At 36.2% G+C, this 26463-nt stretch overlaps 1 protein-coding gene across 1 annotated transcript in view; it reads right to left on the bottom strand.

Annotated features, from left to right (window-relative positions):
* The window catches only part of DOK6 (docking protein 6), a 268016-nt gene that overhangs the window by 142696 nt on the left and 98857 nt on the right, over positions 1–26463 (bottom strand). Inside the window, exon 2 of the mRNA XM_029959396.1 lies at positions 6894–7001. Coding sequence (XP_029815256.1) covers positions 6894–7001 — 108 coding nt within the window. The remainder of the gene's footprint in view (positions 1–6893; positions 7002–26463) is intronic.

Here is a 26463-nt window from a genome sequence, read left to right as displayed (position 1 = left end):
GCCTGTAGTTATGCCGGGAGATGTTTTCTCCATGGGCGCAGAGAAGCAGCCAGCACTGACCAGAGAAACGGTGGCAGAGAGCCAGAGATAAGAACACCTGAACTGAAGGAGCAGCAGAAACAACATGCAGCACCAGAGAAAGGACTCCTGGAAGGAGAGCCGAGGAAAAGAGAACCAGCAGCCTGAGAGACAGAGTTCTGGGGGTAAGACTGTACCAGCCCCCCAAAACTCCTTTGAGATCCCTCTGAGAAAAGAGGGAGATGGACTCCTATTAAGGAGAAGAGTTTTAGACATGCAGCACCGGAGAGAGAGGAGCTGAGAAGCTCAGAGCGTCCCGGAGCTGGACCGGGACGGCCAGAGGAATGCGGGGGGAGTTGACCTTGGCTCTCCCCCCCTTGCACTGCTGCCACGGTGGCAGCCTGAGAGACAGGGCACAGAGGCCCTGCAAGGAGCTGAGTCTCCTGGAGATACCAGACCGTCACGAAGACCCCCCTGTGTCTTCGTTATATGACGTGGTGATACGACCTTGTCTGGGGTTACGAAGCCCACGGAAGACCCCTCGGTTGGAGGCGATGGGGCCGAGAGAGGCTTGAATACCTCCCTCGTGAGTGCTGGCAGAAAGCCAGCTATCAGTTGCTGTATGTGGAGAAAACAGACAGACTGCTGCCTCAGAAGATGCTGCTGTTCAGAGACTGGAAGGGATCTGTCCTTCTTTCCCTCCTGGACTTTTATTTGGAGGGGAGAAGAGATCTGATCATTGTAAATACTATATGTCATGGTAGAGATAGTTGTGATCATGTGTATAATGTGATATGGTATTTATTTGTACAGTCATTGTAATATATTCCCTTTCCCCCACTTTGAGTCTGGTGTGTTTTGTCTGGAAAAACCCATCTCACATTAGGTTGAGATGTGGGAGGGGGGATGGAGCTAGGGAATTGGATTTTTGGGGCCATCTCAAACCATGACAAAGGACCATAAGGGGAACAGAGGGAAAGGAGAAAGCTTTCAAAGTCTGGGATGATTTTCAAAGCAAAAATTCAAAATTTGTGAATGTGACCAGATCTTCATAAGGTATTCCTATTCATGCTTTGTAGAATATAAATTTTTGAGTGAGTTTAACCAGATGAGAAAGTAAAGACTTACTGAGGAACTACAGATCAACAAACAAATAATAGAAGCATAATGGTCAACAGAGCAAAACCAGACAGGTTTAAAATTGACATTTTGAAAAACAGACAGCATAACAATTATACCAAGGGGAAAAAAAAAAAAACACAGAAGGGGAATTCAAATAATATTCAAATTTGAATGTAAATAAAGTGTTACAATATATCTTATCACAAAAAGCACATCAATCAATCCTAATAATTACATTTTGACAGATGGTTATCCGACTTCCTTTTTGAGAATGCCTGTGCATCTAATAAGCCATGCAATATCATAAGTAATAATAGTAGCATGCCAGATTATAGATGCCCATAAGGAACCTTGCACAACTTTTGATTTGTAGTGAACATGAGCAACATAAGAGTCTGAAATACTCTGCAATAAAACAGGACTCTTGGACAAACCTACAGTAAACGGTAGGCCAGTTCACATTTTTTTAGAAACTAGAAGTGTTATTTAGGCAATTTGGCAGTGTCTAGAGTACATGAAGGAAAAGAACAAACCAGAACAACCCAAAGGTAAATGGAAACCATGGGAGAGAAGTTCTTATAAGGATTATGGTAATGTTACCATATAAAAAGATTTTTATTTTTCATTTCAGAGTTGTAATTACATTTGAGAATTGTATGAGCTAGCATGTAGATGACTGTGGCAAAATTTAGTTGTTTTCAAAGGAATCAGGAATTCACTTATCCTGAAAAAACACCTTGTGATTTAAGATCATCTCGATTACAGACTAGGAACTGTGCTGTAGAAGAATGAATATCTTATTGTTCCTGAATATAGTGTTTTTAAACATAAATATAACCTATCCCCTCCTTCCTCTTACCAAACAGGACTATGAACGTACAACAGAAACTATGGGTGTGTGCTTGTGCACACATGCACAGGAGGTCATAATGCCAAGACTTGTTCAAGAAACTGCTGTAGCTGATATAAGAACTTGCCATAAATCACTGGGATTGCATTCCACAAGTTTCCTCAGGACAATCAGGCAGGGAAGGAAAATTGTAAGGCATCTCCCATTGTGTGGCCCTGGCCACAAATATAATTCAGTGAATTACAGTTAAAAGGGTACTGCTATTCTTTTGCTTGATTACTATCTATTTTTGTGGACCCATTATATAACACGTGCTTAACGCCATCTGTCTCATATATATTTTTGACTATCAGAAGTCATTACTAAAATGTGCAATTTATTTCATTTTGCATTTGCAGATTTATATAAAGCTCATCACAGTCGAACGAAATGACAGGAAAAAACTATTAAATAACATAAATCTGAAAACCTTATCCTACTTAAATCTTGCTAACTTAAAACTCAAAACATTAGATATAGCTGTTGTTTACACAATCTTAACAGAACAATCTCACATATTGGGGGGATTAAGTCAGTAAGTCTTGAACTCTATACTAGACATCAGCTATTTACAGATTCAAACTCCTCTTGCTCCAAGATAGCTATATCTTGTCAGGAACAGACCCAACTCACAAGACCTTTGCTTCAAGTAAAGGTTATTTAACTTATAAGTGAAAAAGAAGCATGCATGAATGGAATTGGAAATTTTACAAGGAATGGAAGAATCCTTGTTTGTTGATTCTCATTCTGGTATTTATGGACTACCATTACTAATTCAGCTATGTCATCATTAAGCTCCATTTGGGCTCTTGAGTAACAATGTTCTCCGTGTAGCTGGGCCTAAAGTATCTATGATCAAGTTTATGACACACAGACAACTCTGCAGAATCCTCCCTTGCATAACCACACTAGAACATGTCACTTTTCTCTACAGTAAACCCCAATGCAAAAGTGCTTATTTCTACTCTCTTTTTTGCACATTTTCTTCATACTCTTGGGTCTCTGGCAAGCTTTTTGCCCCTCATGGTTCAGAATCTGTATTTATAACCAGTCTTTATTCTGGTTAGTTGCTCTTCAAACTTTACTTTGCCCTTTCTAATTCCGCTTTAACAATTCATTGGTCAACTGTGTAATGTTTTTCCTGGTTCACTTGGATGCACTTCAGGTTTTGTGCTTATTACTAGTAACCTTCATGTTGTTACTTAATCACTTTTACCTCCTGTAATGCTCCTGCAAACCTCTCCTAATGGGTAACAGGCACTGGTACTGTCTGATCAATACGTCTCCAAAGCCTGAAAGAATTTCACTTTTTACATACCTTATATCTTCTATTACAGAAATAGGCAAGCTTGTTATATATGACCTCTTTTAAGCTAGTAAAGATGTGGTGTCTGCTTTTGGCCCTTTCTGAAAGTGTAGAAACAGATATCAAGAACTTACCCACCCCTGGGACGGGTACAGAGCTACTGCCATTTTATGCCCCTTTTGGAGGGAGCAATGGGAGTTAACAGAGATGTTCTGCACAACCTCTACAATGAATGTTCAAGGGAAAACAGTACAGCTGAGCAATAACTTACCTGAGCAAGAGAGTAATGATATACATTTACAGTAATGAGAAGTTTTAATTTGATACCAGAAACTGGAGTGAACAGATGAGGTCACATTTTGGTTAATGAATGTAATATGCACTGCTGCTGTCAGGAGGCACTTGTCTAGGACTAATGTCATTACTGTTATTTATAATAAGAAAATTACTAGTTAAAAAAACAACAGGGAAGCAATGCACAACAGCAATTTACAGAAATTGTAGAATAACAAATAAACCCATATATAAACTGGATAGTGGCTGAGGGGGAGGGAGTCTACTTTCTAAAGATGCCAGCTTATTTACTCATTAATGAATATTTCTTTAGCATATAGCTAAAGCATGCCATAGCACCCACTTTCTTCTACTAGTTACAAAGAGACTGTACAAGAAAAAGGATCTCAGGTTCGATATATATAGTCTTATATGAATATTAGAGTGTGAGCAGTGCCCCTTGCCCCTTTAAGCATGTTGTCCTTTCATAAGGATTCAGGCTTGCAACTTATATTTTAATATCTCTTAAAACACCAGCTTTCCTTTCCTCAATATTTAATAATCATTTTCCATTGATTCTCAGAGTTCAGAGTTAATCTTAAACTTGCATACTATATGCCTTCCTTATATTTTGTGAGTGAATAAAGAAATGGAGAATTTCAAAACAGGGCTAACAGTTTGCACTGGCTAGAAATAAACATGCATTTTGAACAACTTCAAAATATAACAAACCACTAAACAGCTCTGGAAAAGAAAGAGAATCAGGGTATTTTCATCCAAAACCAGGAATCAAATACCTATACTTGATCCTACAGCAACCTACACTGTTCCATCAATAGTTACACTTGATGACTATTCACAAGTCATGCACATCAATTTCACCACTATTTCATTTATTGGAATGGAGGCAACTGAGGAGAATAATCACTACGAAATAATAAAATATCCTTGAAAAAAAATCAAGGCAAATAATAAGATTCAGGATTTCTATTTTTGAATATATACCTTCAGAAATGATTTCATGGTTTTATCTGAAAAATGGGTACAATCCAAACAAATGTATAGAATACCTCTTTCTCTACAGCCAGAACCCCATTATCCTTTTAAATAGGAAAGAGTATTCATTTCTTTCTCATCCCACTGATTTTGCTCAAGAAGCTGAATAAGAAGGAAAAAAGGGATGAAAAACAGTAAAACCCCTGCTTTCCATTTTGCAGATGGTCGCTCTTCCATCAATACTACAACATTCATCTGCATCTCTATCTATGGTTATTTTCTTAGCTTCTCAAACAATTCTTGTATTTCATATTATTTTTCTACAATGACAACAGTTGACAAGCAACGTGGAAAGTCTGAGTCCCTTTTAAAATAAAGTTTGCTATAGGCATAACATGCTCAAAAAAGAACTAAAAAAAAATAACTTCTCCCAAAGGCTTCTACAAAAGCTGTGGCCATGCTGGAAGCCCACGTTGGAGCAGGCTCCAGGCCTGTGGCCCCATGGAGAGAGGAGCTTATGCTGCAGATGTTGGCAGGACTTGTGATTCCATGGGGTACCCACGCTGGAGCAGACTGTTCCTGAATGACTGCACCCCATGGGAGGGACACATCCCACAGCAGTTCATGCAGAACTGCAGCCTGTGGGAAGGACTCACTCTGGAGTAGTTTGTGGAGGACTGTATCCCATGCGAGGGACCCCATGCTGGAGCAGGGGAAGGGTATGAAGAGTCCTCTCCCTGAGGAGAAAGGAACAGTAGAGACAATGTGTGACGGACTGATGGCAGCTTCCATTCCCCATTCCCCTGTGCTACTTAGAGTGGGGAGGAGGGAGAGAAAACCATGCATCAAGTTGAGCTCAGGAAGAAGGGAGGGGTGGGGGAAAGGTATTTTTAAGATTTGATTTTATTTCTCTTTACCCTACTCTGATTTGATTAGTAATAAATTAAATTATTTCCCTGAGTTGAGTGTGCCTGTGATGGTAACTGGAGACTGATCTCTCCCTGTTCTTATTTTGACCCATGAGCCTTTCACTATATTTTCTCTCCCCTGTCTAGCCAAGGAGAGGAGTGACAGAGCAGCTTTCGTGGTCACCTGGCATCTAGCCAGGGTGAATCCACCATAGCTATAAACTCAAACCATCCAATTAATCCTTTTAAAGACCTATCACTGTTACATTTTGAAAGCAAAAGTTTGTTGTTTTTTTTTTTTTTAATTTATGTTGAAGGGCAGAATCACTTTTGCCCTCCTCCACACAGGGAACAAACACTGACATTGTGGTACATTAGTGAAAGTGCTGATAGTCTAGTACTTGTCAGTCTTAAACCCAGATAGCAACTGAATGTAAGAAGTTGGATTTTTGTCAAAATGAAATTACCAGGGCTCTTTTTCTTACAAATATTCACAGGATAATTTCCTGGAATTTATTAGATAAACATTTTTCATTTAGGGATACCATATGGCTACTAGAACTTAAAGGCTAATTTGTAGTTTTAGGATGAAAACATCAGATTTGCCTTCAAGAGATCTGGGCTTACATCCACACTTTTTCACTGTTTGCTGTGTGGCCCCTGGTTGAGTCTTCTTTGTGTTTCAACTTGACAGTTTTAATGTAATATCTACATTGACATGACATAAGTTAAAGATGAATTGATAGAAGACGATAGTACAAGCACCGAGCACTGCCCTATTTTAGGATTAACTAACGTGAAGTCTACTGACAGACTTTGGGCGGGAGAGGCTGATAACATACTTTACAAGACAGAAAGAAGAACCCATGCTCAAATATCTTGTTTCCCATCACAGAAGTGCAGGTGACAGAGAAAGCAGGGAGTATCTCACTCAGTGAATCCCATCTTCTTACTGCTAAAAATTCTTGTTGTTGACAGACCCTGTAAATCTCAAAGAGTTCTCAGAAAAACCTTATGTATTCAATGAGTGTCACCATTACAAGTGAGGCATTTAGCATTTTCAGAATTTGTTCAATACTTAGTTAATAAGTACCTATTCAACATTTGAATAGGCACACAATTTTACACATTCCTGAACTGCTAATGTTTAAATAAAAAACCCCACATTATTCTGTCACTTCACACACATTGAGGGTTTTGTGCTCATCTGGGAAAAAACCTACATCACTGAGACTTAGAGACATTTTACTGTGCTTTTATTGTCAGGATTAGGTTTTCAACAAGACTCACTGTATTGTTTGCAAAGTAGACATACTAAGACCACACTCTTCCCAAAGATGAGTGGTAAACAGGCAATGCTTCAGTTCATGACACGACTTACCTTGTGAAAGTTCCTGAAATATGCTGCCTTCTCATCTGGAAATTTTTCTAACCTCCTGGGCCCTTTACTGGAAGCCTTCTTGAAAACCAACCAACAACGCCTGAAAATCTGCAAACAAAATCAATGGCTTCTATTAGTTTTTTCTTTAAAGGTGGACAGTAACATAAACGCATTCAGTTACATAACTGACTTAGGAAGATATTTTAAAATGACAAAGTCAGGAAAATTCTGAGAACATCAACAATTTCTACACAAGTATACTCAACCTGTCTTTTTATACTTTTTGATTGTCAGTCATTTGCAGACTTTTTTGCTTCAATTTCTTTCACGAATGTCAAAGTTGACAATTCCTGAGATGTAAGTAAATCCATGGACTTTGAGTATGAAAGGAATTGTAAGACTGTCTTTAGAGAAAGTATTTTCAGAAATCACTTCACACATTTCTATCTTTCACATTTGTCTGTGCTCTATTTCTATGACAGTATTGATACCATTGAGAAACACTTGTTGCAGCTTTTAACAGAACACAGTAATCAGCAGTCAGCATTGCCTTGTGTACCCAGAAAGGAAAACACAAGGTTGAAGCAAGCACTAATGTGACCATTATTGGACAACACATCTAGTTCTCTGAGTTCAATGACAAACTTTCTAAGGAAAAACTATGCAGATTATTAAATATTGAGAACATGTAGTGAAAAATAAAATCCTTCAGAAAGTACAAGGTAAAATAGTATTATCCTCTCATTTTAATGAGAAATGCACTAGATTTTGCTTTAAAAGCATTTTTAAACAACAAGGGTATTTTATTAGACTACCTACCAAGCATTCTCACTGTATTCCTGTAAGCAGAATTTTAAAATAAGAATTGAATTATCATATAATCATACATTTGCAGTTCAAAGAGAAGCTGATTAATGATAATCCTCTAGACTATATTATGCAAGTAAGAGATTAGATATTAATCTAGTTTTATAATCTATGACAGCAGTTTACTTCATTATCCTATTCAGTACTGGCACAGCTCTATAAACAATACCATACAGAATTTTATGTTATTAATTCAAGGATATATTGGGAAAAAAAATACATGAACAAAATACTAGGTAATGATTCCACTGGCCATGTGTGAAGAGCCTTATTTTTGTATAAATTCTACAGAATTTAATGACACAGCACAAGAAATACAGTACTATTTAATTTGAATCAACCACATCTCTCATTACCAAAAAAAAAGAATTAAAAATATCAAGGAAGTATGAGCAGGGAGTTTTCCCCTCAACGTGATACTGTTTAAACTGAGTATATGCAGCAAAAATATAGTGTCATTAAAATAATTAAGCTTAATTAACCATGTTATGATATAATAATACTGACACTACACTGTTGCCATTACCTCAGATGAATGTTATCAGTCAAAATAAGTGTTTTCTTTTAAAAAACTACCATTGGACTACAGTATCAATACATTTAATTATGAAGACTTTTGGAAGAAAGCACAGCATTTAATTAAATCCTCTGCAAGTATACAGCTTACAAAGCATACAACTCCTAGACTTTTTCAGCTAAGGTTGTAAAGTGTCAACTGTACAATTGTACTTCCTGTCTCAGAAATTACTTCACCTAACCTGGGGAAAAGCAAAGACAATATCATATTTCCTGAAAAAAATGACATTACACTGTGAGACATCATAAACCATCTTTATTAGATAGTACTTTCTTTAAATAACATCTAGGCAGTGTTGCAACTTGACTTCACCAAAGCTACAGCAGTGCTCCCACACTTATTTCTTGATTAAACCATATTAACTACACAATGCTACAGGGTGAAAAGCTGCACACACAGGTATAGAATACTCGCACTACCTAGACCTCACTAAAAGCAATAGCACCAACTGTCCAAAGCGGACATATTTATTAATTTAATAAAAGTGTCACTTTTAATAACACTCCTGGCTCTTCTAGAAAGAGCCAGGAGTTTTATTAAAAAAACATCTTCTGGATGTTTTTTTTAGTCTATGTGTATTTTCGGTTCATCTGTCTTACTCTGAGGAGAACTTCTTTTTCAAGGTAAAACCCATTCTCTTCATTTCATTTTCTTGATTTTCTTATTTTCATTATCTGCCCTTAATTGTTTAGAGTCTTCAAAAAATTCTCTTTAGAAAATACAGAACAACCCAAGGCCAGATCATCGGTGATGGTGGGTTTTAGCACAGCCATGGAATCCTCATTTTACAGATTACCTGAATTTTGGACAGCTGGTGATAATGTAACAGATATTTTATGTTAATTAACTGGAAGTTTTGTAAGGTTGGTAGGAGTTGGTTTTGGTTTTTCAAAATATATATACACATATACAGCAGAGTCATATTTTGTTTTAATCCAAAGTACGTTAGATCCAGTACACTAGAAATATCCCTAAAAAAAGGCAAACTAGACATCACAGTTAAGGAGTCAGATTTCTCTCTGTGAGGATGAGAACATTTTCTGGGTAAAGGGTCATCTAATGCATACTCTAAAGCATTTCCTTCAGTGACAAATGGGAAGGTTATCCTGAATGACAGTTTCAGGCTTTTTTTCAGTGGATATCAATACAGGACAGTGTGAAAGTGAGTTTGAGGGTTTGCAGTTAAGCTGATGAAATTCTAGAGGAAGAACCTCATTAATGGGTGCTGCAAAGTCTCCATGAAATTCTAGGGCTTGATGCTAGTTATCTTTAAGGATGCTCCCTACCAGTCCTTTCCCCAAATTTCAGAACTGGGACATAGACTGCAGGAATGAACAGTCTTTGCTTTTAAAGAACACCAAATTCAGAGTTCCATGAGTCTGTCCTTTAAACTGTTACGGCTTCAATTTATTGGCATCTGTTTTTTCCAGACCTTTAGGAAGAGAAGAAATCTGAAGAATGGAATGGCTTAAAGAGGACTCCTTTACGTACATACACAAAGGTACATCCTTGAATCTCGATTTAACATTTTTAACCTAATTTTAAAGCTGGTTTAAACATATAGAGTTCCACTGCATTTCAGTAGCCTTTTACTTCATTATACCAACAGAAAGTTTGTATTTCAGTGTTTGAAAAAGCATTAGCATATGAATTTACCTATAAATATGAATAAATAGGTGCAGATGCAAGCAAACAGCAAACAAACATTTGCCTTTCATAAGGCACCTCATTGTTATACAAAAGCCTACTCAATTATTCACGAACTGTGAGATAGTCTTTTATCCCTGGCCTACTTTAGGATGCCATTGGCTGCAATCAAAACTTCTGAAAGACTTCTAAAGTCCTCAGATAATTGGGGTAGCCATCGTGAGAGAAATCAGCATCAGCCCTTAAACAACAGAGGGAATGAGAACCAGTCACAGTGTTGCCTCCATAATATTTAGATATTTCCTGTGAGATTTAAGTGTCTGTTTTCCACATATGCATAGTTGAAGAAATGCCAAGTATTTGATCACTTAATCAGGTTTACATACTTGGATGAGCACTCAGTGCTCAACGAATATGATTTTAAAATTTTGTAATGAGGGTAAACAATACAAATGGCACCCTATGCCATTGCTTTTTTTACTGCAGACATTCAGAAAGACAGCATTAAGTACATGTTATTTTTAGGTTTTCTTTTATTACTGTGTCAATTAGAAGGACCAAAACTTGTTCATTACAAACATAAGAAGGATTCTACTGAAATTATCTGTTGAGCCCTAGGCATAGCAGAACTTCTTTAAAAAACACCCTTCCTCTCTGAATTTTACAAGATGAGCAAAGCAGAATAAAATATTCCTCTAGATCTCATTACCTTCTATGCAATTACGTATCAGTAAGCCATGGCAGTAACCCAGCACACTTGTGGTCTAGTGAGAACTGATTCAGTTGTCCATTGCAATAACATATGGGAATGATACTCATTACAATGTACAAGCTTGCAGGGGACAGTAGTCTCTATTCCTGAGGATGGACCCTGAATAGGCACATCTCGTTAGTGAGAGAAAAGGATTCCAGACCTGGAACTGTATAAACTTACAACCCCCTAAATGATTTCTGAAATCTTTCCAGTCAGAAATTTGATTACCAGTGCTAATCCATTTCTATTAATCTTCAGAGATCCTTTCTTTTATATTTTACTCAAAATGCTGTAAAAGATCAATTAATATAAAATCTCTGCATAATCTTCTTTTTGTACTTTTTCTTCTGCTTAATTCAGCACTCATCTCACCTTTCCAGCATGATCATATTTTTTAATATTCTTGACTATTTTATGCAAAATTTTGGCCTCTGAATGGACCATTACATTTCATGGTCATATCATACAGTTATGTTTTATTTTTGCCATGGTTGTTCATAATAAATCCATTAAAATACATATTACAGGAAATTCACTGGCCAATTTTTTTTTTTCAAAAAGAAGAAAAACTTTTTACTTTTTCTAAAATAATTTAAAATAATTGGTTTACAGTGGAAATCTTTTGTATTATTATTCATTTTCCCACAGATTTCTAAAGCCTCTTCCTAGTCATTTACAATAGATGCTTTTCAGTTTAACATTTTTTTTTATCCACAGTTGTAGCTAATAAAGCTTTGCCAGTCATCACTAATATTTAGAGAAGGGATTTTTATTGACTAGTCTCTACACATTACTCCAGAAATTTCCTTTCACACTCAAAAAACCCAATAGAAAACCAGAAACAAAAAAAATAACCCCTCATCCATTTTTTTTAAATAATGCCAAAAAGGAAAGTTAAAACACTATAAGCCTTTTTTCCAAACCACTTAAAATCCTCTGAAATTTCCCTGCCCCTATTCAAAAGACAGGACAAATGACAGCTTTCTTAGGTATACTGGAAAACCATCTAATTTTCTGCCACTAGTTGTAGAAACATCTGTCTCTTGAGAGAAGCAGCAATGAGTCAGCTCTTAATTACTAACAGAAACCATCACTGACCAGGACAGGCACTGAAGCATCACTCATGGGGCTTTTTGCTAGCATAACCCATCAAATTGTTCTCCCAGGGAGACAACTACATAATAATATTCAGTCCTGCATTTACATCTCATTATCTGCAGGAAAGGCTTGTTGATTTCTCCTCCCTGACTTGCCATGTGCAGTGTTCTCCTGTTAGACAAGACACCTGCATGGTATGCATTAAAAACACTAAAATATGAATATGTTCCAATTTACCACGATAGTTATCTTCATTAAAAATGGATATTGTTTTTTATGGGGTATGTGAGAGAAATGCAGTATGTCGTGAGCTAGAAAAAATCTATTCACAACTTAAAAATGTGGCACTCACAGTAAGAAAAATAAAAATAGTTGTCACAGTAAAGTCATATTTAACCATTGTTTTGACACATACCACTTTTTGATTTTTCTGTGCATATTTGGTTAAGGGAGTAGAGACAAGGGGTGACACCTTACTGATTCAGTGAAACTACACTTGTCATGCATTCAAGTAAAATTTAAGAGAAACTGAAAAGCAGTTATTGTCTGTAAAAAGGCCCAGGAGGAAAACGGGAAGACAAAACCATCCATCCCTCAGCTGAAGAGCAAGTTACAGGATCTAAGCTATTGCTTAGTAAAGTCAACAAAAACCATCCCAAACCACAAACCAAAATACCTCATGGCTGCAATCCACATGCTCAGTGCTACCAACACTTTGCACTAAGAATGCAAAAGTAAGTACTGTTGCAAGAAGGCTTGCCATCCCTCCTGCACTTAGGTTTCTGGGTATCATTGAAATTAAGTTGCCCTAGAAACTGTTTTCCCTATCTTGAACAGGACTGATCTCACTGTCTACTTTTTGGAAATGCAGTTCCCACTGCACTAATTGGGTGCATTTCAGGTGGCATATTTGTATTCGTATGAAGAAGTAAGAGAGGCAGAACACTGCTGCACAGCACTGAGCTCCCGAATTAGCGCAGAGGGTGCAGAATGGCAGGGAATTGAGGCCAGCTCCTGCTCCTTTATCACACTGCTGGGAACTCCCATCTCCCAGTAGCAGAGCAGATACTCCACAGTCATCTGACATCCACCCCACAAACAGGAGAGGCAAAAATAACCCACAGCCCTGCTCATAAGCAAGAGGTTACTTGCTTCTGTCAGCAGCTCTGGGATGTGGGACCAAGACTTTACCACAAGATATGATAAGCCTTGGGAGTTTTTCCTTTTTTTCAATTGATTCTAACTCTCCACATGCTCTTGCCTATTTCAACACATTTTCTTCAAACATTACCAAACTATCTACCACAAAGCAACCACATTTAAAGCAAAGATGTTTAAACTGTAAAGTCAGGATTAAAAAAACCCATGAATATATCCCAAAAAGATCATTAGTTAAGTTCTTTAATAAGAAATGCAGTCTCAAAGTTTGTTATGAAGAATATTCAACAGGGAAATATTCCTCATATATGATAACCTTGTATGTATCCTCTAGCTTAATTTCATCATCCATTAGCAAGGTTAAGCTTTAGTTTACTGAGCTTGTAACATGACCTTCTGCAACAATACAATTAGGCCTTAGATCATTTTAGTGTCACAATTCGAATCCTAAAATTTCTGATAGCATTTTTTATTATTGCAAATCTGCTGCCATTTAAAGTTAGGAATTGAAGAAATGCAGAAACATCTGCTACAAACTGTTTCATCTAAGATTAGATCATTCCTTGTGGGCTTGATTGTAGTCTGAGAATTAGGATGGTTAGAGAGAGATGATTAGGGACAATTCACCCAGTTATAGTATACACACGTCATCTTTCTGCTGCCATAACATGCCATTATAGATTCATATAGATGCCTATAATATACTATAATTTATGGTGTTATAGTCACACCATACATGTACCCCATAAAAGGATTTATTTTATTATTAGAGATTTATGTGAAATCAAAGTACACCATAGCAATTTTCCAACTATTCCTCTATTAGCTAACCTACTCTGTGTATAAACACTTTAGTTATGGAATCTGAAGTCTTTTTTTTTCTGTGTTTAAAAGAGAGTGGAGCATACATATCTGAACAGATCTGCATGTTGTATTCCTGTGAAAAGTGTTATAGAACTTTATCAATCCTTAAGCACCCACAGCTTAAAAACTCACCATCATTAATTTGCTTTGAAGTACCAGCAGGGCAATTCAAGGACAGAAGGACAACCTGCACAACTAACACACTCCAACTTCATAGCAGCTTGCAGATCAGCAGAATTTATAACTTACATTTGAATTGATCTTATGGTTATTAAAAAAATCAGTTCAAGTAGCCATTTCTTTCTGCTTCTCCATTTCTGACTCAGTTTTGGTCAACTAACAAACTGTAGTGGTTCTTTTGGAGGAAAACTAATACTGTTTGCTTCATGTCTGCCCTCAGGGTTGATGACAAAAAGCCCTCAAAGCCAGAACAAAAATTTAGTTTCAACAGTTTTAGCATGCATCTAGCAGAAAAATCCCAGATCTTGCAATACTTTCAAAGAAATTATTATGCTCAAGAAACCTCAGGTATTTCACTGAGCTTAAGCTGAATGTGCAGCATCTACTTAGGAGCAATTATGTAGCCAAGTTCGTATTTCCTTCTACAGGTACTTTTCTAAATGCAATCAGGAAAAAATATCAACAGAGAAAGTTATGGTTTCACAATACTTTAATATTAAATTTGAGTAACTTCTCAAACTGAACTGGAGTAACTACCTTACTTAACTCATCTGAAGCTTTTTTAGTGGAAATACCAGATTGCCTCCCCCCCCCCATTTTTTAATAAATTTTACTTTATTTAGTTACAAATCCACTTGAATATGATAAACCACAAAGAATGGTTTGATATTCTGTAATATCATCATTTAATGTATCTACAAGGGAACTGAATGCTGAGAAATAGACAGTTATTGAGATAGATTTCTTATTTACATCTCTAGAAAACAAAATTCAGAACTTCACACACAATCTGAAATAAGATCCTTACAAATGAAACATGGTATCTGTCTGCTCAGATCCTTAATACTTTATGTTAGGAAAGCAGGGATTTGTGAAAGCAAGTGTTAAAAACATCAAAACCATGCAACTGAATACCTTAAAATGCAGCAGAGCTTCAGAACAAAACAGTAATCACAAACCTCTACTCTATACTACCGAGGGACAAAAACTCAAATAATTTTTACAGCTTCAATTTAGAGGGTTACAAGCTCGAATTTATCTTCAGAATCCAAAATTATTCCCCAGGTTTACGTCAGCTAGTATTCTAACATATCATACAATCACAGAATAGTTTGAGTTGGAAGAGGCCATTAAAGATCATCTAGTTACAACCCCCATCCTCAGTCCATGAGCAGGGATACCTCTGACCAGACCAGGTTTCTCAAAGCCCCCTCAAACCTGGCCTTGAACACTTCCACAGTTGGATATCCACAACTTTTCTGTTCCATTGCCTCATCATCCTCACAGTAAAGAATTTCTTCCTAATATCCAATCTAAACCTACTTTTTTTTTTTCAGTTGAAGACATTTCCCCCTTGTCCTATCACTAAATGCCCTTGTAAAAAGTCCTTCTTCATCTCTCTCAAAGGCCCTCTTTAGATATTGCAAAGTGCTTTAAGATCTCTCCAGAGCCTTCTCTACTCCAGGCTAAACCACCTCAATCCACTCAGCCTGTCTTCATAGGAGGATATAGTGCTCCAGTCCTCTGATCATCATCTTTATTTTTCTCTACATTATCATACAGAAATGCACCTTAGCAGAAGAATCACAGTCCTCAGGATGCTGTTGTTTTGACTGATAAATAAGTGGAAACTTTGCTTTGCATGGGATTTAATATAGCTGAGCACAGCACTAAGTCTAAAGCACTTTCTGCAAAGAAAAAACAACAAGAGCTGACTGTTAAGTGCCACTGTATATTTATGTAGGTGTACAATTTTTAACAGCAATCGATCCTCAAAGTAGAATAAGGAAAGTTAGAGTCTTTTATTCTTCAACGCATTTTGTCATTTCAGCATGTATTTAGAAAACCTTGCAAATTCAGCCACATGGATATATATGGGTGAAAGCTCACTGTAATCTATAAGTGACTCTATTAAATACCTGGTCACAGCCTCTGGTACACATGCATGCATGAAGTGTATGCAATATGTTTATATTGTGAGACTAAACAATATACAAATGACAATGAAGAAGAAAAGCTCTTCAAATATACTCTGATGCATTGTACTACAGAAGAGGTACAGATTTTCAAAATGACATTTATCCATGACATATCATATCATATCATATCATATCGTATCATGTCATATAATTCAATAAACCTCTGAAGTATTAGACTGTATGAATCAATCATGTTGGTTTCCTACAAATCAAATACAACCTTTTTTATGTAGTTAAATATTCTGCTTTGACTCCCCTTCAAGTAATGTGACATGTCCACTAGATTTTATGGAGAAATTCATCTTTGTAGAAAAAAAAGGGTTCTGCAAAATTAAGCCTGCAGTAGAGTTCAAGGAGGACAATACAAATAGTAATGTTCAAGAGGATGTCTAATATCAGTGGTGATTTTTCTGAAATTTGATCACCTGCATTACTGTAACCTATAGGTTAAATCTCCTCCTGCCAAATAGATTTTAACAGTTTTAGTAGATGCTAGTGTGTCCCCAAAGACCTTCATTACTTCTTACTTTTAACTTAACTGAAGGGGTGGAAGACGAACTTACGTCTTGTGGTAAGCGGAAATAGTTAAAAGAGTTAGCGAGAATCGTCTGCAGCAGAAATTAAATGGATACAAAAATGGAGTAATTCAGTGAAATTTTCTGCAATATTTATACACAGAACTACCTTGAATTTTTAAAGTAGAAATAAAAAACAAAATGAAAAAAGTCAAATCAGGCACCCACCTAAAAAACAACATAATTTCCTCTGGGTCTTATAAGTTTAAGAGGAACATGCATGCAGACAGAAAGATACATATTTCAAATACTGCTTCATTCACAATAGTGATTTGCTTTTGCCACTCTTATGATACTTCTTTTACTATATTTGCTGAAAATCTGCTTAAAGATGTTACCAGTCTGTTATTAGAATACATCAATATTGCACCAAATAAAGACATAATCCAAAGCAATAAAAGGATGAGAAAACAAGCACTTTTACACACAACTAAGAGGATTTGAAAGAAAAAGCTATAGCCCTTAGCTCTTGTAACTACCAACAGCAGTTCTGTTCAGCTTTACAACAATTTTTTAACAGAGAAAAAGAGCTTTTACTCAAAGAAAACTAGCATGAAATAGCTTCCCTGAGAACTCAAATGCAGCTGGTGTGTTACATTCCCAGACAGGATGTCCTGTGGGGAAATATGCTACTACAGGGGATTAGGAATAATGTTGTTATGACCCCAGGGAAATAACAGAGGAAAAGCAGATGGTTTCCAAATCCAGACTTCTGAAGTCCAAAAGACCACTCCAAATTCCCTGCTCTGTACCTGTGATAGATCTCAAAAAAGTCTGCCATATAAGTGTCTGAGAGATTCACCAAAAATTTATTCAGGTAAATCCACAGAAGCCATGCCTTCATATGCTTTGGCTCACACTCAAATCAGTAACACTTCATGCATCATAGATCAAACACAAATTTCTTTGTTAGAGGAACTATGGTCATCCCAACAAGCTAATATTATTATCTAGGACCAAAAATAAAACCCTCAAAAAAACTTTCCCAACCCTCCCTCCACTTCCACTGATTATTGTTGATTATCACCAACATTCCAGAGCTTGTAGGAGCTAAAACTGTCCTTTTACAATCATTTCCCATGGGCAGAAGAAAACTATTAGTCTACCCAACTCATGGTATTTATTTTGATATTCTCATCAGACACATATAAATAGAAAACACATCGATTTTCTGTGCTCTGGGGACCACCTGAGGACAGGACTGGGTGGAAGAAGAGAAAAAAGAGAAAAAAATTGTAGCATTTCTGGTCAAATTTAGAGCACAAATATCCAGCATGTTGGTTTAAGAGTAGCTAACACAAGCACCTTTTCTCACTCACAGTATTAAAAGTGCAGATAGGACAACAGAAAATTGTGTTGCTCACTTCTCACTTCCTGCCACTGCTGAGATGGTCTCAGATACAAGATATGAAGCTGTAATGCGTAGTCTAACGTAAAAGAGAAAGGAAGGGGAATGTTGTGTGCTCATTAGTATTAATTATACAAGAAGAAACATCTGGTTTTGCAGTATTAACTGATTAATCCTTTTATTTTAGTTGTGAAGTTTCAGTAAGAGTTTAAGGATAAGACTGAAAGAGTAGGAGACTTATTACAGATACAGCTATATTATATAGTGACAGCAATGAGCAAACTCACAAAACCACAGCAAGCCAGCTTTCCTGTTAAGCAATGCTTCCATGCAAAAAGTCAGTAAAAAACTATAGTTACAAAACAAAATATGCAGATTTTATGGAAAACACACAGTAGGTTTAATAGAATGATTACCTTTATTAATAGCTACTCTGAATAAGAACATACTAAGAATCATGAACTACAAAAAAAATTGCCAAATTCTGTAGTCTGTAAATACAGATAGTGTCAGAGAATGAACTAACAATTTTATTATCATTTTTTGTATTAGAAAAGTTTAAGCAAAATATTATGACCAATCCTTAGCTTCTTCTTTATGTATACGGTGCCAGTTGACTGGCTTACCACAAGTACTGTCTTACACAGAAGGAGTCCATAGAAAGTGCATCTTCTTGACCTGTTTTATTTGTAACGAAGTCATGGGGAGAATTCCAAGTGATTTTCAATACCTTAAAGTTTCTGATTTGCAGGTGGGATAGTGACAATAAGTTAAAATTAAATAAAAGAGCACTCAAAATCTCAGTCATCCTCACCAAAAAATTCACAGTTTGAGGGGTGTTTTTTTTATATTTACATCATTTATATATATCAGATAATACGTACTGATGGCAGTAGATAAAATTCAGTCCCTACATGTTAATCAATACATATTCTGGTCATTCCCCAACAGATGTATTGATGCATTTATATCATTAATAGGCTTCTAAAATCACAGTTATATTTCCAGTATCTTAGAAATTAATCCAAGCAACTCTTATTATGTGGTCATTAAACTCTTCCCATTATAAAGATGGGTTTAAGTCCAGCATTGCAGAGCAGCAATTGCTACACATACTCCCCTTTAGTTTTAAAGTGTGCACTTAAATGACCCAGCTTGCATATCAGCCAAAAGAGTTAGCTAAGAGTTGGGCATAGATGTATGAGAAAATGTGCAAGTCATTCACTTGCAGAAAGCCATGTAATAGGTGCCTGCTACTTTTTGATCTCCTTCTCTACTAGTCACACAATTTATATCTAAGGAGATATTTGAAGTATGTCAGTTTTTCTTGTTGTCTTCATGGTACTGGTTTATGAGGATAAAAATAATTTCCTTTCTGAGGAGTAGCAGGGAGAAAAAACACTGGACATTTCACATTTGTAATTCTGTTTTCACAGTTTCTCAAAGGCTAATATGCAGCCATTGTGCTTTGGAAAGACAGTTTTTATTGGGATTTAATTTTTGAGCCTTGTCCCAGTGGAAAATCTAATTCTCGTAGCTAACACGTGCATGAAAGGATTTTTGCCTTTTAGTCCAAATCATTTGTTTTAGTACATTCTTCTGCTGGCTTTTATATTTTTAACATATATTAAAAGGAATCTATCAGCAGAGAGAGATATTCAGGTGAAGACATGGTAGTTCAATGCAGCATTCACCAGCGAACTCACAGCATCAAGTCACAGCAAGACAGCCACCATGACACTCAGCAGTTGAGGATGCTGTACCATCTTATCTTTTGATGGTAGAGCCTTTTGTTCTATTTTTCTTTAGAAGGATCCAATTCTATTCTTCTCAGACAGCACACAATATCTAATTTCTCCTTTGGCTCCTCTACCTTTCAAATTAACAAGTCCCTGCTTCCCACAGTTTTCCCTATGGTCTCCTTAAGTCTGCCCTGCTGGACTTTAAATATCTTTTAATAATCACCTTAAATTAGTTCAGTCTTTGTTTATGATCGATTTAAGCTCTAAGACTTCATAGATGAATAAAATATTACATAAATAGAGCAGTCTTGTAACAGAGCATCAGCCCTATTTACACTGAATTTTTTTACATGTTCACAGAATTATACCCCTCTCTAGTGCTACTTACATTACAGGAATTCCTTTTGGCTATAAACAGTCTCCATTCTTTTATTATTAGCAGCACAGCAAATGAAGAATATTATTAGCAATAGTAATTGCCTCACAGGATATGTTCCAGCAGATATACTATGCAATGCCATAGAGGACTCTTGTTTATCTCTTTCTACATAGATAGCTGAATTCTCCTATTCCTAATCATTAGCAAACATCATTTATAATACTTGCTTTGATGTAATGTGTTTTAAAATCTTTTGTAGATCTTTTTGATGCTCCTATCACTGTTTCTGAGAGCTGCAGAAACATCATTCAAATGCAGCTTTCAATGGTACAAGCACTGAAGACAGAAGGTTTATGGGGTTTTTTATTTTTTCAGAACTTGGTCTTTGTGGTAAGTAATAGCATAGTTAACTACATGGTTTTCATGCCATTTATATTGAACTTTTCCAGTCATATTTTGTAGACAAAGGGCTTGATCAAAAGGAAGTGAGAGCAATATTCCCACTGACCACAGGCAGAAACAAGAAGGGAAGAGTCTATTTCACAAAAGAGAGCCAAGCTTGACTTCAAAATCCTGTCATAAGATGGGTGGTCAGAATTACTCCAAACGGGCCAGTGTAAATATTTCCTCAGTTTCTTTTCAGATTTTTTTTTCCTCATTGCTAACAAAAAATCACAATCAAAACATAGGAAAAAAAATAGGGGAAAAAATGGTTTTACAAGATATATACTTTACACAGATCAATACTAGAGCTGACATTTGGGACAAATTCTTTCTATAGGCACAGTAGTATTAATCTTTCTTTAGGCTATAGTATTAAACTTCTTCCGTGAAAGAAACATTAGAATTATCCTGACAGAATTTACAAAAGTAGCCCACACATATTCAGTTTGTGTTTCTGTAGTCTTCAGCATCCAGAAATTGTGAGAAGGCCACATACTTTTTATCTTAATCTTCAGTTCTAGAAGTCTTCAAATTACCTCAAATTCAAATTGAAGAAATATAAAACACTTGCATCCAAATAATTTTGCCTAGGACTAACTAAAATATTTTTGGATAAAAATTTTTTTGTCTAGAACAAACTTTGGATTAGACTATGTTCTCAGCATTGTCTTAGAGTATTACTGTTTATTTACAATGAGATTATTTTAAACGAGAAGTTAAAGTTCTCTCCATTTCCCTCATGCCTATAAATAGAAAAGAATAGTTTAATTTATTAAAGTATATAATAAGCCTTTGATGTTTTTTCAGGAGAAGCAAGACAAACTGCAAAAAAAAAAAAAATCCCTTAGTGGTCATAAGCTAATTCAGTAACACAATACAACACATACTTAATTCCTTTAAGGTCGTGCCTGTTGTGTCATTCTACTTGTCACCGGTCCTTTTAACAACACTACAACACTTCTCCAGAGATGAAAGTCAATTATGTAAGTGGGTGTTTGTTCTAAAAATACACCCACAATTAAAAGTCTCAGTGTGTATGTATACCTTTACTCAGAAGTTTTACTGCGGGGAATGCAAACCCTCAAAATGAGGGCACAGAAGATGCTGAAATTTAACTCATTTATAGGCACCTCAAGAAAAAAAATTCATTAGCACAGAAGATTTAAACAAAGTATAGGTTATTAAAAAATATAAGCACTTGCAAGCATTGCTGGCTGAAGTTCTTAACTTTTAGGGCAGCACTCTCTGACTTTGCTATCAGTGATTAAAATTTCCTAGAACTGTCAGAGAGATGGTTCATGTGTTTTAAGAAAGTGCTTACATTAAGAAATGTATTTTAGCGTCCTTTTCATTACTGCTGAAAAGAATTCCTGCAAACCATGAACAGCAAAAGTTTGATATGGTGGTTGAGATTATTTTGAAGTCAGGTGCTAGTAGTTCACAGTCCCACTTTGGAGTGTTGGACTAGTTGACCTTCGTGATCCTATGAATATGTGAATTAATGACTAAATTCAACCTTAAATGCTCAAACTTTCTTTTAGAGACAAGTTTAGTTATAATTGTATATGCAAGGAATTTCTGAAGGAAAACAACCTGGAAATCTCTTTCTCTAAACAACAGCCTTTTTATTATTCTCAGTTTTGCCCTTTCTTCTCTTTAAAAATGGAATTCAATGAGCTGGAGCGAAATTGGTCCACAGAGCCTACAAGAGGTTTTGCCACTTGTAGACCCTAGAAGGAGAGTTCTCAAGCAAATGCAGTTGTCTATCCAGGACTACTTCTGAAATTGTAGAAAGCATTAATACAGTGTGCTTTTCCCAAGCCAACCTTAGTCTTATCTTTCCTCTTCCCCTCCCCCATTTTTATATTGCTACCTTCTTCTCAGCAACAAAACTTTCATCACTTTTTGGTAAAAGTAATTTTTCCAAATGACTGAAATTCAACTTTCTCCCTTCCAAATAAAGGATTTCCTAGAAAGTTTAGGTACTGTTAACTTCAGTGAAAGTAAGGGTCTTTTAACAATGGTTGTGGCCCACTATATAGTTGTAAAATATGATTACATCTCAGAATTAAGATTCAGTAATTTCTAAAGAAAAGTTAAGTGTTGCTTTCTCTAGACTAAGAATATGTAATTTATTTTTTTTTTAATCCATCAGGCTTTATATCTTCAAGTCACATAATTCTCTGACTTCATCTCTTCAGTTTAAACATTGTCAAGTTCAAAACATGCATGCAGATGTCAGGCTCTGAACAAAAGCTGAATAGAAATTAGACTGCAAACACTGGAATGGGGTTTTCCATTCTTCTGAAAGCAGGAAGGGAAGGAAATAATTCTGTATCTGGGATCACGCTATTATAAAAATACCTGCTTTTACTTTCCACTGTACAATGTACTTTGTTTACAAGTTTTTGAAGTTTTGATCACATCATCAAGGTATTTGTACCAAGACATCTCTGTGAGAATTCAAAACTTGTACCTTTTCCTATCAGTCTAGGAAATACATATGCCGCACAGATTAAGTATGACCATTTTGTTAAATTTTAGAGAAGAAATAGCATATGGCCAACATATGGGGGTTTAAATTAATATTTTGTGCATGTGTGTGCATGTGTGTGTGTGTAATGGTACCTTTCTTCCCTTTTCCATGTTGTGTTTTAAATCCTTCAACTGTTGTAGCAGTGGTTTTGATGGCAACATCCATCACGAGTTACACCACAATGTAAGCTAGAGAGACCCAAGGCTCAAATCAACTGCTTTCTGATGATTTCAAAAACCTACTTAACACCTTGCAAACTAAAAATTGAAATTTCATTGATCCTAAAATGGTCCTTCATTGTATTTTGGACATTTTCATTAACAATCCAGGAGTCCTAAGTGTCTGAGACTGATGCGATTCCACAGATGTAAATTACTGCTTGAACAGAAAAGAATTTACTTCTAAGCATTGCAAAAACCTGATTTTCTGCATGTCATCTGCAATTAATGTAACTGAATGAATAGGACAAAAACTTCTTTGTGAAAACACCTAGGATGAATAACTAGATTTTACATCTTTCATTTTTTATCTAAACAACTACAAGTACTGCTGAAGGCAGGCAGAACAAGTTACTTCAATCTATTGACATGTAGTCAGATAGACCAGAAGCACAAAAAAGTTTAAAAGAATTTTCCATTTTCAATTCCCATTAGTAGATTCTTTTAAGAAAATATGATAGTGGTAAATATTTAAATAAAGAGAGATTCGCTATCCTTCTTTTCTCTTACTCACACATAAATATCCATCACACTGCAAGGAAGCAACTGTTCACAACTAAATACAAACTGGACAAACTCATTTGATTTCTGAGAACTAGAAGGAAATGAGAACTAAATTTTTATCTTGTGTCACTGAAGAAGCATTTTTTAGATAGAATTAAATAATTAACATTTACTCTGCAGAAAAGACTCACAGATGGTCCAAGTCTGAAAACAAGAGAATTTTACCAGTGGAAATGGTGGTTTGCACCTCAGTGATTTGAAGTTGACACTTCAGTTGTCTCATTTATGAGCAAGGATTTCAACTCTAGACCTGAAACTTTGCACCTATTCAAGCAGCAATGACTAAAACATGGAAGAAAAAGAGAGGTCCAAGGAAGTACACTTGTGATCTAGTGAGAGGGTCAGCTACTGACTCAGTTTGGAGGCAGTTTTATCTGGTTTCATGGGTGAAGGCCAGGATGGCCATCCACAAAAAAATGAGCTACCTCAGGAATTACCTGATCATTATTATCATTCAAGAAAACTCAGATTAGAGCTATGACCCAGACAGACATTTTGTATTAGAAGTAGTTCTTGTGGTTCTAGAGGACAACCCCTAAGAATCATTCATCTTGTACATGAATGATCCTGTTCAGACCCTCAGGACAGATATTTCCTGTATTGCAGTAAAACAAGCAGAGTGTCAAAGTCTCAGAAATTACCATATTTCTCTCCCCTCCTGTACTGTCCTCCCCCCCTTCCTCCCCCCTGCCCCCAATTTCTTTACTTAATCCTTCCAAAGTAAGCAAAATAAATGTCTGACAGAACCTTTTCCCTGGCAGGTACACACACAGATACCCAAGCAGAAACTTCAAAGTACATGATTGCTGGCAGTTCCTTCATCAGTGACCTTGGTAATTTCTTGACTTTAGTAAAGAGGACTTGTGCTTACAGCTTACTAGAGAACAGTCATCCTGTTTCATGGGAACTGAAAATACAGGTGTCGTGGTTTAATCCAGGAGGTAGCTAAACACCACACAGATGCTTGCTCACTCACTGCCTCCTGCCAGTGAGATGTGGGAGGGAATTGGGAAAAAAAAAAAAAAGTTAAATTTGTGGGTTGAGATAATGACAGTTTAATAGGATAGAAATGGAAGAGAAAACAACAACCATAACAGCAACAATTTGAAAAATTAGTTAGAATATACTAAACAACTGATGCACAATGCAGTTGCTCGTCATCCACCAAGCAGTATCCAGGCAATTCTCGAGCAGTGTCCCCCAGCCAGCTTTCCTCCTAGTTTATATACTGAACATGGTGCCATGTTCAGTATATATGGAATATGGAATATCTCTCTGGTCAGCTGGGGTCAGCTGTCCTGGTTGTGTCCCCTCACAGTTTCTTGTGCACCTCCAGCTTCCTCACTGGTGGGGTGTGGTGAGAAGCAAAGAAGGCCTAAATGCTGTATAAACACTGCTTAGCAGCAAACAAAACATCAGTGTGTTATCAACATTACTCTCATCCCAAATCCAAAATGCAGCACTGTACCAGCTACTAGGAAGAAAATTAACTCTATCTCAGATGAAACCAAGAGAATAGGACAACAGAGTATTTATGTAAACTCTGCTGTAATTTGGCATCTCTGTTGAGCACCCTAATTCCTGAGTTGAAATAGGTTTGTCTCCAATCAGTTTGAATCAGGCACAAAACATGAACCTCTCAAAATTCAGACAAGTGCTTTACTGATCAGCTACAGAAAAAAAATAAATCTGAATGTCATGATATATTGAAAACGCCTCAATTAACTCATAATTAATACCAACATTTGGTGTATTTTATTTTTTCCTTTCTGTAGATACAGTATCCTAGAAATTTCTCCCTCATTTATATGTTTGCATTGGATGTGGCAATGAAGCATAAACTGGTGGTATCACATCTATTTCCATAGCAACACTCCAATTTCCCAAGCACTGTCATGGCTCTACCCTTACTGAAAGCTGAAATAAAAGCAAGACTGAGGGAATGTTTGTCCAGCATTCAAACATGGAGCTAGTTTCAAGTATCCTCTTAAAGTGGATCAAACTCTCTATCTGCAGCTAGAATACTAGCACAAATACTTTCAAAAAACCAACAACCAATAAAACAAGTGTTTGTTTGGGATTTTTTAAAATAAATATTAAGATTGAAGTTCTTTAGATAGTTTCAGTAAATCTCAAACAGTGAATGGATGACTACTTGAATATAGACGCTTGATTTTAATGTTCATTCCCATTCTTTATATAATTTGTATCACAATACAGATTATCTAAATAAAGGATGTGCTCTTCACATGCTTTACTGAATCAGTACTCAATATAAAGCCCTTAGAGGATACAAGAATACAATGTATACTAGGTTTTAAATCTGAAGTCGATTTAAAATATCTTTGCCTACTGCTGACATTCTTTATTTACTAAACAACACTAATAGTAAATTGAAATTCACAACAGCATAGTTTTCATTATTAGTTAACAAACAAGAAAGCTCTGGAAGAAAGCTACCACATTAGTAACAAGATCATAATTGATGATGATAAAACAAACAAAAAAGTACTTAATATAGTCTTTTTTTAGGAAGAAATCTGAACTCTGATGAAATTTTAAACCACATTTTTTAAAGGAGTGCCCCATAGAGTATATCTCTCAGAAGAGATCTTAATGCTGACAAAAAAATCATTTGAC

Source organism: Manacus vitellinus, unplaced genomic scaffold (assembly GCF_001715985.3).
Source record: "Manacus vitellinus isolate BGI_N305 unplaced genomic scaffold, ASM171598v3 scaffold_1_pilon, whole genome shotgun sequence".
Classification (NCBI taxonomy): domain Eukaryota; kingdom Metazoa; phylum Chordata; class Aves; order Passeriformes; family Pipridae; genus Manacus; species Manacus vitellinus.
This window is presented reverse-complemented; position numbering and strand designations above follow the sequence as displayed.